Source organism: Spodoptera frugiperda, chromosome 31 (assembly GCF_023101765.2).
Source record: "Spodoptera frugiperda isolate SF20-4 chromosome 31, AGI-APGP_CSIRO_Sfru_2.0, whole genome shotgun sequence".
NCBI lineage: Eukaryota > Metazoa > Arthropoda > Insecta > Lepidoptera > Noctuidae > Spodoptera > Spodoptera frugiperda.
In genome coordinates, this window is record NC_064242.1 from 500,993 (window position 1) to 515,771 (window position 14,779).

The 14,779-nt window shown below is 35.6% G+C and overlaps 1 protein-coding gene across 9 annotated transcripts in view; it reads right to left on the reverse strand.

Annotated features, from left to right (window-relative positions):
• The window catches only part of LOC118276111 (protein Aster-B), a 48,486-nt gene that overhangs the window by 23,102 nt on the left and 10,605 nt on the right, over window positions 1–14,779 (reverse strand). For 5 of the 9 annotated variants that reach the window (XM_035594278.2, XM_050707495.1, XM_035594280.2 and 2 more), the window contains 6 exons: window positions 12,498–12,585; window positions 11,848–11,970; window positions 11,244–11,388; window positions 10,573–10,730; window positions 9,808–9,960; window positions 4,596–4,700 (listed from right to left, as the gene is read on the reverse strand). In XM_035594278.2, the coding sequence (XP_035450171.2) occupies window positions 4,596–4,700; window positions 9,808–9,960; window positions 10,573–10,730; window positions 11,244–11,388; window positions 11,848–11,970; window positions 12,498–12,585 (772 nt within the window). Of the gene's footprint in view, window positions 1–4,595; window positions 4,701–9,807; window positions 9,961–10,572; window positions 10,731–11,243; window positions 11,389–11,847; window positions 11,985–12,497; window positions 12,586–14,779 lie in introns of all 9 variants that reach the window. The other 4 variants (XM_035594279.2, XM_050707494.1, XM_050707497.1 and 1 more) reach the window with 3 other exon arrangements.

A 14,779-nucleotide genomic window follows, 5' to 3' on the forward strand; every position in this document is an offset into this window, starting at 1 on the left:
CAGTATCGAGACACCCAGATATTATGCTGTTAATCTTTACGATAGCAAATATTCCGTATTTAATGTTTCAACACCTGGCACCATTACCTTATGTAAGACCGAGTCGAGCCTAAATATAGATACTTAGTAACTACTGATACTTATCTGTTATCAAAATATTATTACGATCTGTCATTAGATAATTAGGTATTTTTTAAAACATATGACACAATTTTTCCTTGTTGTAACTATTTTTATAAAAAGCATTTGTAACTTTTAGTTCTAATGGCCGATTTCACCAACCATCCCGAAAACATCTCTTAACTAAGAGTTACTTAGTATGAGGGAGCACTGAAACTTACTCCATACTTGTACAAGGTGTCTCAAAAGTAAGTTCACATTTGCTTATTTTATTACGCGAAAGCAACTATTCTGAGGGGCGCGGGGGGTATGTCAGTCGGTAGTCTGGGTCTTGGGAATTTAGTCGCTATGGAGCTTTTCTCTGGTGCGGACCGTGGGTTGTTCGTACGTGAGTTTTACAAAAACGGTAATTCGGCGACTGTAGCGCGTAGAAAATTCTGCAGTATTCGACATATTCGTCACTTAAATGATGCGCCTAGCACTCGACTCATTGCAAAATGGGTTAAGAAGTTTGAAGAGACTGGGTCAACTCTGGAGAAACCAAAATCTGGGCGGCCAAGAACATCAAGAACAGCCGAAAACGTGGACAGTGTTACGGCCGAATTATCGGCCCTTTTTTGAAGATGGAAGGGGACGCACACTCACAGTGAATTCAGAGCGTTATGTGGAGATGTTAGACGAGTTTTTCGTACCCCAACTGCAAAACTTTCCTGGTTACAACCAAAGAACATGGTTCCAGCAGGATGAAGCAACTTCACACACGTCCAACAGATCTCTGCCTCGAATTCGAGAATTTTTTCCGAACAAATTAATCTCCAGGCGAGGTGACATAAATTGGCCTCCACGGAGTCCCGATTTAACGCCTATGGATTTTTTCCTGTGGGGTTATGTCAAATCAAAAGTTTACGCTAATAAACCGACTTCCCTGGCACAATTAAAAGAAAATATCCGTCATGAAATGGCAGCCATCATGGAGACTACCTGCCGAGCTGTCATAGGCAATTTTAGTGCCCGACTAAATGAATGCCGAGAGCGCAACGGTTTACATTTGGACGATGTTATTTTTAAAAAATAAATTCCCAAACAGTGTACTTCAATATACAATAAAAAAAATTTCAATAAAGCTAAGACTTTTCTTTTAAAAAAAGATTTAAATGTGAACTTTCTTTTGAGACACCTTGTACTATAAAGTATTACTACCCTTAGTACGAGTTTCCTTTACGTTTAATGAAATCGAAATGAGAGCGCGGTCTGTACTCTGATTGGCCAGCTTGAATGTACCAAAATGTACACTTGTGAAGTTTACATGCGTATAAACATGGATAGAAAATCCCAACGAACAACTGTTGGGTAGAAAGCCTACGAGGCTCGACCTCGAGGAAGAACGTTCTTTTCTTAGGGAACTTTACTCACTGTTCCTTAAAAAAAGGAACATTTTAGTGACTAATTGGAAAAGCTACTATAGCGTCTTCAGTAGTTTTTATTCAGTAGCCAAGAGTCTATTGTTTATCGGGGGCTATAGCTGCATAGGTCGATGACTCATTGTTTAGAAAGAGGAAAATTAAGTAATGTTGATTATTATCTCGCTTTGTTTTGGTTGCTTTACCTATAGTCTGTAAGCCGTGCAATCTATTTAATGCTACCGAAATCTTCTAGACGTTTTTGATGTAAGTTGTAGAGTATAAATGTGTCTAACGAGTATGTTACTGATATATAAATATCTATTTTTTATTACGTTTTTGTTAGCTGTAAGTCCTCAATGTACTAAATACATAAATAAATAAATGTATATTTTAAGAAACTTTCTATATTGTCGATGAAAGTCTAATAATATGCTTTGTTTGGTGACAAATTTTGGATTAAGCATATAGTATCAACTGGTAATTTGATTAGGTACCATAAATGGTGATTACTGTAAATAAGTGAGCTGATTACAAAAATACAGATTATTGAAACCGAAACCGGCTATAAGATGGTATATCGTGACACCTCTATATAACTTGAGATAACTGCAGAAAGTAGATAATTACCATGTAATTAAATTGAATTAGTGTGAGTATTATAATAGGCAGTCTTCATCGCATTTACAACAACACAAACATTTGCAGCAATTCTATATATTTCTTTATTTTGATTGACTTACTATATCCTCGTACACATACCTAGCAAATATGTAAGGGTGAGGTGATGGTCATACCTTCGTCAAGACTGTATTAAGATATAATGCTATTTGTTTGACAAAAATTTAGTATAAAGCCAGTGCTTATTGTCGTGTGATTTGATATTTATACCACTGCCTAACATTTCAAATAAAGTTCTTACGTAAAATAATACCAACGCGGAAATAAGAACGCGATATAATAAGAATAGATATGTATAGGTAGTGTTTATCTTATATGTTAAATGCGAATGTTTGTGAGTTTGTTTCAATCACGTCAAAATGGCTAATGGGTCAATCGGTATGAAATTTAGAACAGGGGTAGGTTATGGTCTGGAATAACACATAGGAAACTTTTCACCAGGCCGCTGTCAGAAGCTAGTATTCTATACATAAACATATACCTACCACTACCACATAGTACTACAGTTGAGATAAATATACGAGGTAAGTACCAACCAGTTCTAACATATAATCTATGACATATACATGTCAACAATAACTTTATCATATTTTTACGATGTTTTCTTCAATTAAACGTAAACATGTATCTCCATTTTTAATGTATTTCACTACATATCTGTTCAAATTGGATTTTAAATATAACAAAACGATTTACAGGCTACATCTTTACGAAAATGTATTACTTGTTAGGATTTTTGTAACATTTTAGTTTTTGAGTGAAAATAATATTAAAATATAAAATAAAAACTCACTTTTTTCTTAGATTTCCTTGTAATACGCATGATGGACACGTGTAGTTACACCGCTATCACTTATCGACTGATAGTGACGATGGCTTGATTACCGATTGATTTTTATTTTCGGTATTTCTAAACTTATCGCATTTTTATCTCTACATACGACACACACAGAGAAACAAATCCTACCCATTGAAATATAATCCGTAATCTACTGTAAATACAGTTGATTTTTCTTTCAAAGTAAACTTGCGTTTATGACGTGAAACAAGCTTTGCTAATCTGAAAAATAACTCTGTTGCTATAGGTTGAAAGTTGAATTTTAAAAACTATGTTTCCTAGTTTTTAGCACAGGTGTTTAAGCTGGGAATGAGTCAGGTATTTTGGCGATGTTTTGTCGTATTTAGTTATCTGTTGAGATAGTCGTTCTTAGTAGTATCGTGTAGTAAACGTCCCTAGATATATTTGGGTAAACCTGTAGATACGTAGGTACGAAATTATCAGCAATCGCGTCATAACGAGAAACGGAAGGATTATCGCATATTTCTATATACGAGTTCGGAGGTCTTTGAGGAAAAATATTAATTAGTTTAAATAAGTGTTTGTATCTTGTAAGTTAGATCACTGGTGATAGTGACGTATTCAGCAGAAATAGCTTGAGATTAAGTGCTGATTTAAACTATACTTTTGGCGAAAATAAGGAGAAAAATGTAGACGTTTTACGCGGTCCATCAATTATAATTTCATCATATTTTAGGTAAGTTGCTTAAAAATCATTAAATAGAGATAAAACTGTACTACTAGTCTAGGACACGACCTACCCTAACGCCTACATACCGTGCATTATCTACTAACTCTATTATCAAGCTTCACGATAGATTCTTGATATTTGTATGGAACACGCCTAGAGACAGTACATAACACTTCAAGATAAAAGTACCACAAAATATATCCGCTATTTTAAATATAATATACTTACCAATTCTACTGAATTGCTGATGAGCTGTCAGTATTTAATATCTAGGTAGTTATTGATATAAAAGTACAGTTCCGTTAGACTCGGGTATGTCATAAATTTTAGCCACAGGGGGATCGACCATGATGGCACCTTTAAAGTAAAGGAGAGCCTTGCTTCGACACGAATGTGATACCATAGCCTCATAGAAAACCGGCGTGAAACTATGCTTTTTTTTGAGGGGGAAAATCCAATGACTTCTCCCGCCTTGGGCGGGGCGAGAAGGAGTGTCAGATTTTTACTGACTAAAAACCTCCCCGTTCCTTCTGCTTTTCGAGTGAGTTCTATCTAGTGAGTTACCGCGGCTCCGGCTCGAAGAGCAGAAGTAGGAACGTGGTGATTTTGAGTCAGTAAGAGTCTGACACTCCCTCTCACCTCACCCGAGGCGCGAGAAGTCATAGGATAATTTCTCTCCTCTAAAAAAAAAAAACAAAAAAAAAACGTATTTCGCCGCGTGAGCGAGATTACCGAAGGTTAGACCTTCCCTTTCCGATCTATACCCATCGTGAGGACCTTAGCAACCGCACTTTAGACTTAGGTCTTCGTTCACCAAGACGTGTTCCACCTGATGATGACCACCAAGAGGTGGAGCAGTGGGTACCTGATCAGTGTCGTTTGGCAACGGAGGCACGTCGTCTATGGCGTCGCGCCCGTATCCCTCCTCGTCAGAATTGAAGCCCAGCTCCTCACCGTAACTGCTGTGCACCTGAAACATATACAGGGAACATTATAATTTTATATCATGACTGGCTACTGCGCAATGTGTCACGGTTTCGATTCCTGTATAGAATATATATTCTTTGTGTGATTCACAAATTCCTTCGGGATGCGATGTGTTTGTAAAAGCACAAACGATATGACAAAATCAAATCAAGAACTACGTAATTGTGTTTTCATTTCTGCTGTAGTAGTAACTACAATCTGTTTTCAGGACCCTTTTAAGGTCGAGCTCACTTTTGTGTATTTTGTATAGACAGAAATGATAAAATAAATATATATATTGTGTTAGTGATGTTAGTGCTTAGTTAAACAAAGGATATCTGCTCAAAATGAGATGTTTCGAACAGTTTATCGCGGTTTAAACTTTAGGATAACTATAGATAAGTCTCAGTTATCTAGCATATTATTGCTTTACCAAACAGGTGTGCATTTAATATATCTTACAAATAATCTTTCGATATCTCTATTTTCTTTTTTCAGTAATGTAGTAGGTATATAAGAATTTCTAAAAGGAAAATACATTAGAATCAGATATAAATTAAATAAACATAAGATAACAGGATTAAGGCGGAACAAATACACAGTTTTAATGTGTTATCTACTGAATAGAATTTAAATCAGACAGGTCGGGCACAAACAATATATCATTAAAATCGGTCCAGTCGTTTAGGAAGATTTCAATAACAAAACAAATACGTAGAAATGACAAAAGACGATTTATATTAAAATCACGATAGGAATTATCTATGTATTAAAGTAAGTGTTCCCTACATTAAAGGAATTCAGGGCTAAACGAAATAAATATTTTAGTGTATTCTTCAACCTACTTTGGAAAATAAAATACACATAAAAACGTTATCTATTAAGAACGAATTATAAATTAAATGCTCCACAAAATACGACATACCAAGACGACTAATGATTCATAAGACCAAGATAAAATTAAAAAATGTAAATGACTCACTGATCAGTTATCAATATAAACATCAACTTTACTACACACAGACACTCCTTTTCATATTTTCCTCCACAAACAAAAACTGTAAAGATTACAGGATATTTTGGAAACTGTTAGTTTTCAATGATTTTACTTTGACATTTGTACGAAAATGACAAGTAATATGTGTAGCGGGCTTGTTGCCAATTACATTGGACGCTATCCAAGCAACGTACAAATTATTATAAACAATAACAGCCGAGGGGCTTGGCAGATATCAGAGATTCTGCTTATTCTTAACGCTGTTTTACAAAGTGGTGGGCAGAAGTACACATAGTAAATGCCATAGTAAACACTATGTTTTCGCCAGTTATGTTTACGAGGTTACTGTAATTAGGGGTAAGTTGATATACGACATACAAGGACACAATTGTACATTTTTAAAAGTTTCAAAAGAGCCTATTGAAGGATTAGTTGAAATAAATGTTTAGACTTCAATATCTATTATTGAAATGATTCTATCTTTATTAATTTTAATTGCATGGTTGACGCGATGTCTGGGCAACTGGCCACCGAATAACATGTAACAGGTTCGATTCCCGTATGGAGTAACTCTTGTGCGATCCACAAATTGTTGTTAGGTATCATGTGCGTGTGAAATTTTATGTTTGTTAACGCACCCACGACGCAGGAGAAACTGCTAGTGTGGGGGAACGTTAAAAAAAATCATTATCACCAGCCTAAAATTATACTAGTGTTCAGCAAAGACCTTTTCTCATAGCGAGAAGGAATGAGCATTAACCACTAGACTTGATTAGGCGAGCAAATTGTATACTATGTTGTAATACTTGGTAGCCCAGTCAGATTGCTTATCTGTACAGCCAAATATAAGTCACCGACTTATCGTAAAGTTTCAGGAAAATATATAACAAAACTCTATATTTACACAAATATCTCAATTTATTTTTAGATTCACATAAACGTCAAAGTTATCTATTGCTTGTTTTAGAAGTTATAGATTACAATTACTAAATACGCAAAACTATTTTTTGAAAGCAGAAGATATTTTTTTTATAAGTTTTATTACGTTTTTACTAAAAAGTAATGTCAAATCATAGAATTTAAAGCATCTTAAACACTAGTAAAATGTATCAACGTAGTTATCTAGAAAGTTTTATAAAAGAAATATAAAAAAACTTACACAACACGTGCTTTCCACACACAAATTATACCACACCAATTAAACAACTACGATTAAAAAACTTATTAACGTATAGCTAAAAAATTACAAAACATAGATAATAAATAAAGGAAACCAGAATAGATAGTCCATTATTAAAATAAATGGTATAAAAGTGACTGTGAGTGGGTGGGTGCGTGTGCGCAGCGAGTCGCGCCGCCTCGGCCCGCGCACTGGGACTTGTGGCACCTCATCTACTTTATAATGAGCCTCCCATGAACTGGACAAACTGACGATGGAATATATTACAATACTTTGGAATTTCCACGCTCTAGAATATTTTAGAAGGAAATCCATACATAATCCTTTGTCTCATGCGGGTTGGTAGAAACTACAGAGCGTCATCGACTACAACCCTTGCTTAATTCTTTAGTTTCCATCATAGTCATTCTTCTCCTTATACAAGCACGCAGGTATTGGCCTATCAGATTGGTCGATATATACTCCAAGGTAAATGCCAAAGTAGCTAGTCTATCTGACGGTTTCATGCTCAAAATTACTGAAGCGATTCACATGTAATTTGGTAGAGATAGGATATCCTTTTTGAAGGATATATGAAAACTTTTTGAAAAGGTTACTTTTCCATGTGGACGAAGTTGCAAGTGAAAGATTGTATAGAGATAAAAATTGTAAAAATATCCATGATTACTTTAATCTTAGTTGCTTAATTTGTGAGCATTAAAAGACACCTAAGCAAATATACGCATAGTACAATATACGTATAATAAACATAGTAAAACTTATTAAAACTCACAGGTTGCTCTGACACTGTATGTAGTAAATAACGATCGATGACATTCGAAGGAATCATCACACTACCACAAGATTTATAAGTAATTCCGTTATCAAGAAGAGTGTTAAATCGCGATTAATGAGTTAAATTAGGCGTAAAAACAGACTTAAAAAATGCACAAACTAATAAATTATATTTTTCAAATAACTAGAGTTATATGATTCTGTTGTAGTATTAAAAACAACTGATTAAATACCATAAGTATATGTTTGTGTAGAGTTAGGTACTGTTTGTCACAGCAATCGGCGAGAGCATTTTAATATGCCATTGTTTGAAACAATAAAATCTAAAATATAACTCCTTCGTTCTTATCACTTATTAGTACTTTAGTTTAGATCAATGAGTGTGTACTGCTCTTGAGTATTTATTTAGTAACGCTAGACATTGCGTTATTATGGAATTATTTAAATGTACTGGGTACCAAGCGACTTTTACTGCCAAAATATTTTGATTTGAGCAAAACGATTCGTGACTTTGTTTCATATTGTGTGTTAGATAAATTATTCCAAAGTTAGGTAAAGAAGAATGGTTCATAGAAGTTTGATTTGATATTGTTTGTGTTGATTCGCCATTTTTAGAGACTTATACTTGTCATATTCACCACTAGCAAAAACAACGAAACTAGCGCCACCTATTACAACATTTGTATACTTGTTTATCATCCTTCATTACATACATACATAACCTCACCCCTGTCTCCCATGTGGGTAGGTAGAGACTATGGAACGTCAATTGCTGCGACTCTTACAAGATCATTCATAATATTCATGCTTTATTCCGGAAAAGATAATTAACGTTACTGCTAGTACGTAGTTTAAGTTATTTTTATTTAGAACTTTAAATATTAAGCTAAAACAAGGCGTGTAAAATAAAACTGAAACTAAAACTAAGCTCGCGGGATCACGAGGCGAGAACACGTGCAGAAATATAAAGCAGTCAGATTTGCCTGGCGAATAGTAGCACAGGTACAATATTATGCTAATGTCAGTGTAACACGAATTCTACACACAAAGGAGAAATATTTGCTAAACCACGGAGTATTCAGGTCGGAACACATTTGAATCGTTTTGAATTTCTAATCTGTGCATAAAATGATGTTGCTAGCTCGAAAAATATTATTTTTTTATTCTACTTGTAGCTTTCGTTTTACAAAATGCTTAAGACGAGATACTAAATATTTTGTTTCATAACTTGACTGCACTGTTGGTGCGGTGGCTGGGCAATCCGCTACTGAGAAACTCTTGGTGCGATCCAAAAATTATTGTTTCAGGTCTGGGTGTCATGTGTATGTGAAATTGTATGTTTATAAACGCATCCACGACACAGAAAAAGTCCAAGTGGAGGGAACGTTTTATTTAAAACAAATTAAGTAAAAGTTGATCATGATGTTTTTTTGTCGCATTAACGAACAGCACATGTTAAAAAGTAACGATTTTCAGACCTACTACGTATTAATCATATTATTATAATAGCTCGTACACAAGAGTAAATACTAATCATAACAATATCAAATCAACAAACAGAAATAAGATACACAACAAAACAAAAACAACAAAATATTTGTATCTGGCAACACCAAGGAACATTATTGGCAAAGCTAAGCTTGTTTTTCACTTTTATAATATGGTAAACATTGATTTGTGATCGTTCCGCAATGCGCATGATTTAGAATTAATATATCTATATGTGGCACGGCTTTCCGAATACATTTGAATATACTATAGGGGATCGGACAGGGAGACACATGTTTTTTTTTAGAATTTTTATAGTATTGATTTATTCGTAGGTCGTGTTGCTACCTTCAGCAATTCAGGCATTCTAGCCTATGCAAATCTGTATTACTTACTCAATACTTTAATATCAATATGCAAATTATTATAGTTAAACAAAACTTGATCAGTACCCCTAGTATGAGTTTGCTTTATGTTTTAAGTAATTGAAACGAGAGCGCATTCGGCGTTTTGATTGGTTGGTTTATTCAAGCCGGTCAATCAGAGCGTCGAACGCGCTTTCGTTTCGATTACTTCAAACGTAAAGCAAACTCATACTAAGGGTACTGTTATTTCAGTTTTTAACACTGTTAGGAGGTATCTACATGGCCCTGTAGGCTGGTAGGTACTCACCCACTGCCAGAACTCCTGGCTGCTCATGGGCTGGTCCATGAGCGCATTCTGCCAGATCCGGAACAGCATGAGGTACGCCTTGTCTCGCCCGGAGAACGATGTTAGGAAGTTCTTCTCCCCTTCTGTGCACACTAGGATCGCGTTGGGGATTACCTGGGAACGAATTGTAATGTGAGTCTTTATTATACTCTCAAAGGATAGTTTTAATTGTTTTAAACAAGTCGACATACTATAATGTATGTGAACTGCTATCTCCAATAGAAAACAACAACGTTTATATTTACTGCCAGCCGATGGCTGCTTCAATTGCGTGAGTTACGGACTTTATAACTATAAAGGTAGGCTAAGTTACTCCTTAGTACATCAGCTACCTGCCAATAAAAGTCCCGTCAAAGTCTGTCCAACCGTTTAAGAAATAAGCGAGAACAAACAGACGGAGAAAAATTGTAAAAATATTATTGCTGTATGTATTGTACGTATATTCATATGCAGTAGTGTAGTAAAAAGCGGTTATATCAATTATACAGACACAAATTTTATTTATTAGTCAGTGACGTGATAATTCGAGACGCTTTTAACCAAATCATTTCGGACACATTTGGTATTGCGACGCATTACAACGTCGTCATTTTGCTGCACATCACATATTTCATAGATGTGTTTTGTTTGATTGAGGAACTTGAATATTAGTTTCATAATGTATTGAACATTTCATTCAGTCCTAATACACATACACTATCTTATAGTCTAGTAAACATTACTCACGAGCGCAGTCTTCTCCTTAGTGATGGCCGTGACGTCCTTCCACCGCGTGGTCATGGTGGTCTCCCAGCCGAAGATGCTGGCGTAGAAGCACAGGTAGTTCTGCGACGCGTACAGCCGCCCGTGCGCCAGGATGTCCTTCTGCAGCGCGCACGAATAGTCTGCACGGATACACGAGCATATGATGAAATAGTTAGCATGTTTCGTTTCAATCATCACACGCTAATTATAAAGTAGAGCTAGGTTTTACCCGTGATTTTGTTTGTGGTTGAAACATAAAGCATTGAGATAATAAACATTTTATAATTCTGGTTGGGTTTTGCCTGTGTTTCCTTTATAGATTTGATCTATTAATTTTATACTACAGACTTTATGCAACAAACTTTACTTTAGAATTGAGAATCTATTCGGTGGACTTTAGGCAAAAACGTGTAACATTCTCAATTCCGTATCGTGAATTTTGATATTAGGATTGCTCACATGATGCTTTACTAATTTAGCTAATTGCTATCGACAGCAAATCTTAAAGAGCGTAATCGTTTTTTAAAAGGCCGGCAACGTGGTTGTGACTCCTCTGGTGTTGCAGGTATCCACGGGTGGACCGTTTACCATCAGGTGACAAGACTGCGCGTTTGCCGCCTATTTCATAAAAAGCATGAGTATTTATTACTAACCGACTATAAGCCGCTCATCATCAGGTAGGTCCTTGAACAGCCGCTTGAAGTCGTCGGACTTGCTCTTGTACGTGGGGTAGAGGGCGTTGTACCAGCTCTTCTTCTTGGTGCGGCTGCCGTCCCCGGCCTTCGCGGAGTTGGGCAGCTGCCGGGTAAGTATCAATTATTTACGTAACAAGGTGGCGCTCGGGCACATGAGTGGGGGTATAAGAGGCCCAGTTTTTTGATATTTTGGTGGCTGTTAATGTGAATTATGGATTTTTTGTGGATAGATAATTGAGAACTGTTCTATTCTCGAAAGGGTGGGCAGATGTGCACGTATTTAATGTATTTACTTTTCAAGAGTTTTCCTGTAAGTTCTGTTTAAATGAGTGTGAGCCTAATATTGTTACCTATACATTTAATAAGAATTTTTGAAAACTGAAAATGTTCAATAATACTTTGTTCGACTCGAAAAGCGCTGGAGTCAGACAGAGCAGTTTGCAATTTCATAAGTTACAGATTTTGGTAAAAGCGTAGAAATAGATCTTAAATACCTTTTATATGTAATACCTTTTACAGGCATATGTATGATATTGTATGGTAATTGCGTGTACTGTCTCACCCTGGGGTTGTCCTTGTTCTGCGTGGGCGTGGCGCTGACGACGGTGACGGCGAGCTCGCCGCTCGAGATGGACGCCGAGTCGCCGCCCGCGTGCGACGGCATCTGCACCGAACTCTCGCTCGTCTGCAACGCAAGCACTGCCGCGTTCAATGCTAGTTGTACTTCCTTGTCTAATGATATTATTGAGCTTTTAGGACTGAATATTAAACCTAATTGTACTCCAAATAAGGTTCAAAGTGAAATTAAACAGTTGAATCATGGAATACACAAATTGAACATGGTTGATCTAATTTAAAAAAAAATGGCATGACACTTTGTAGTTAGCTGCTTCCTTAATATGATGTTTTCTAGCTGATAGGAAACTTCGACAATAATTACAACACATTTTGACTATAGGTCATTTCATTCATCGACTTTCAACATTATAGCCATTATGCGATGATAAAGCAAAAACTATTATTGAAACTGAATTCTATAATATTTATTTTAAAGACTTTAGTTCTTTCTGTTCTGAACTAACCAGTTTACATAGTCCTTATATCATAGGAATAAGGTTTATAATCCTATAGTTCTTTCTGTTCCGAACTAACCAGTTTACATAGTCTTTATATCATAGGAATAAGGTTAATAATCCTATAATTGTCACAAACCTTGTCATTGTCGAGGGCTTCACTGGCGCTGTCTGTGTTGCGGGAGTCCCGGGTTGAGGGGGAGGGGGAGGGCGACCGGGACACGCTCCTGTAAAATACCAGCGTTTAATTAGTTAAAGGTAAATTATCTACAGATGCTCCCACACAGCGGTTGTATAACGTTAGGGACTGACTTAACATTTGTGTTTAAACAAATTATAACAGTAGTTGTAGAGTATATTACACTGTATTATAAATGTTATCTTGTTACACAATGTTGTATAACGTTAGATAACTGCTGTGTGGGAGCACCTTACAACAGCCACTGTTGGTGCTAGGGCTGGGTATAAGTTTCCAAAGAAGTATATTTGAAATTATTTTTAATAAGTATAAAGTTATTTTCTATCTTTTAGTGCTGCAGCAGATGAAACAAGTACAAAGAGGAGATGCCATAATCTGATTGTGCACTGTGACACAAAAATGGCTCTGTCCAATGATATTATAAGTATAAGGGTGTAGATAGGTTATAAGCGTTCAGAAAGTGGCACTATTATAATGTGGACTAGTAGTATGGGATCGCTAGATAATAAATAGGGGGTGTGGTTTGTAACGTCACGCATTATGTTAAAGGGAAATCCAGTTATGACGTATCCTCTATGTATTTGCTTTATGCTGCAGCCTGCAGCATTTGTTCGTTACTATCACTGCACTGGAATACACTTTATTAAATTATTTCATCGGTCAATTTTACTCTTAAACATAAAACGTACATTTCCACCATTTCTAGATTGTAATAAACAAAAACAAAATTATTATATTCCATTTCTTGTTGCACAACTGATATGCAACCAATATGTCTACCAAATAAAGGGATACTCTTCCAAACAAACAAACGAACAGACAAACATTTAGAAGCTAATATTTGTACCCCGAACTAATATTTGGGGAAACATTGACCTTTTCGGAAAGGGGACACTGTGTGGACGGAATCATAAAACTCACTTAGCTTGATTACAGTTTTAATTAGGGAATGACGCATTTATTTTATTAACCGACTTCAATATAAAGAGAGCTATATAAACACTAAGCTACTGTGATTGATAATAATATTAACCGATTTGAAAATCATTGGGGGGAGGGGGGAGCCTATGTCCAGGGAGTCTTAAGGTTTAATGCTGGTGATCGCTCTAATGTTTTAGAAAAATACTGAAAAATACCTCGACCATGGGTTTGGCATGATTCCCATCATCCATTTACTTATTATGGACACACATGAACACAAAACGTCTAGGAATACCGAAAAACTATTAAATAACTAAGTATTGTAGTGTAGCTCACTTCCCACACACACAAGGCAACGGTTATTAAATAACTGTTACATATTTGTTTATGATAAACGTTTAGATAGTTGATATGCCACTGTTTGATATACACGTATGTTTTTCAAAATTTATTAAGAAAATGTTATCTTTATACGTTGACACTTTGATTACTATGTTTCCGCCAACAGCTTCGCACACTACCGTACTTAAGTTCTTAGTTCTTTCTCAATAACCACTCTATACACTAGTGAAAACAGCATACATATTCGTTCAGTAGTTTTTGAGTTTATCGCGGATAGACAGACAGGATTGCGAACTTTATTTTGTAGTAGGTACGTGAGAGTTTGTTTGAGATCTTTATTAATTAATCAAGTAAAAATTATTCACAATTGAGAAAGTATGACAGGATAAATTACTGTTACGATCTGAAAATTATGCAGGTATAAACGTGTATAGGCACATTTTCTCTTTATTATGCGGGAGAAAAATTTTTATTCAAAATGAAAGATTTTGGTTTCACGTCTAAAGCGCTCTGCTTTATTTGTAGAATTAAATCATAGTTAAGGAATACAGAAGAATGCGAATGTTCATAAACCACATTATTATAAAATTCCATTGTGCTAGCGGGGTAGGTAGAGACCTTCAAATATTTGCTATGTATATGAAACGCACGCGTGTACATACAAACGGTACAGTTTTATCGCCCAATTAATTTAGTTTAATTACTCAGTCTAAACTAAAACTAAGGTCGACTTAAAACATTCTAAATCGATAAATTAGCTGTGAACCAAAACTATTTGTTAAAAATATATTTTATTGCTGAAACGTCTAGATTTTAGAGTTCTGTGTAGTGTAAAAATATTATTTGTAATTATGAAGATAATATCCAAAGTCTTTTGGTGTGGTTCGTAGTGTCAATAACATTTGCTAGAAAAACATATCACTGACTGACATAATTATATTACATATTTTGACTCTATG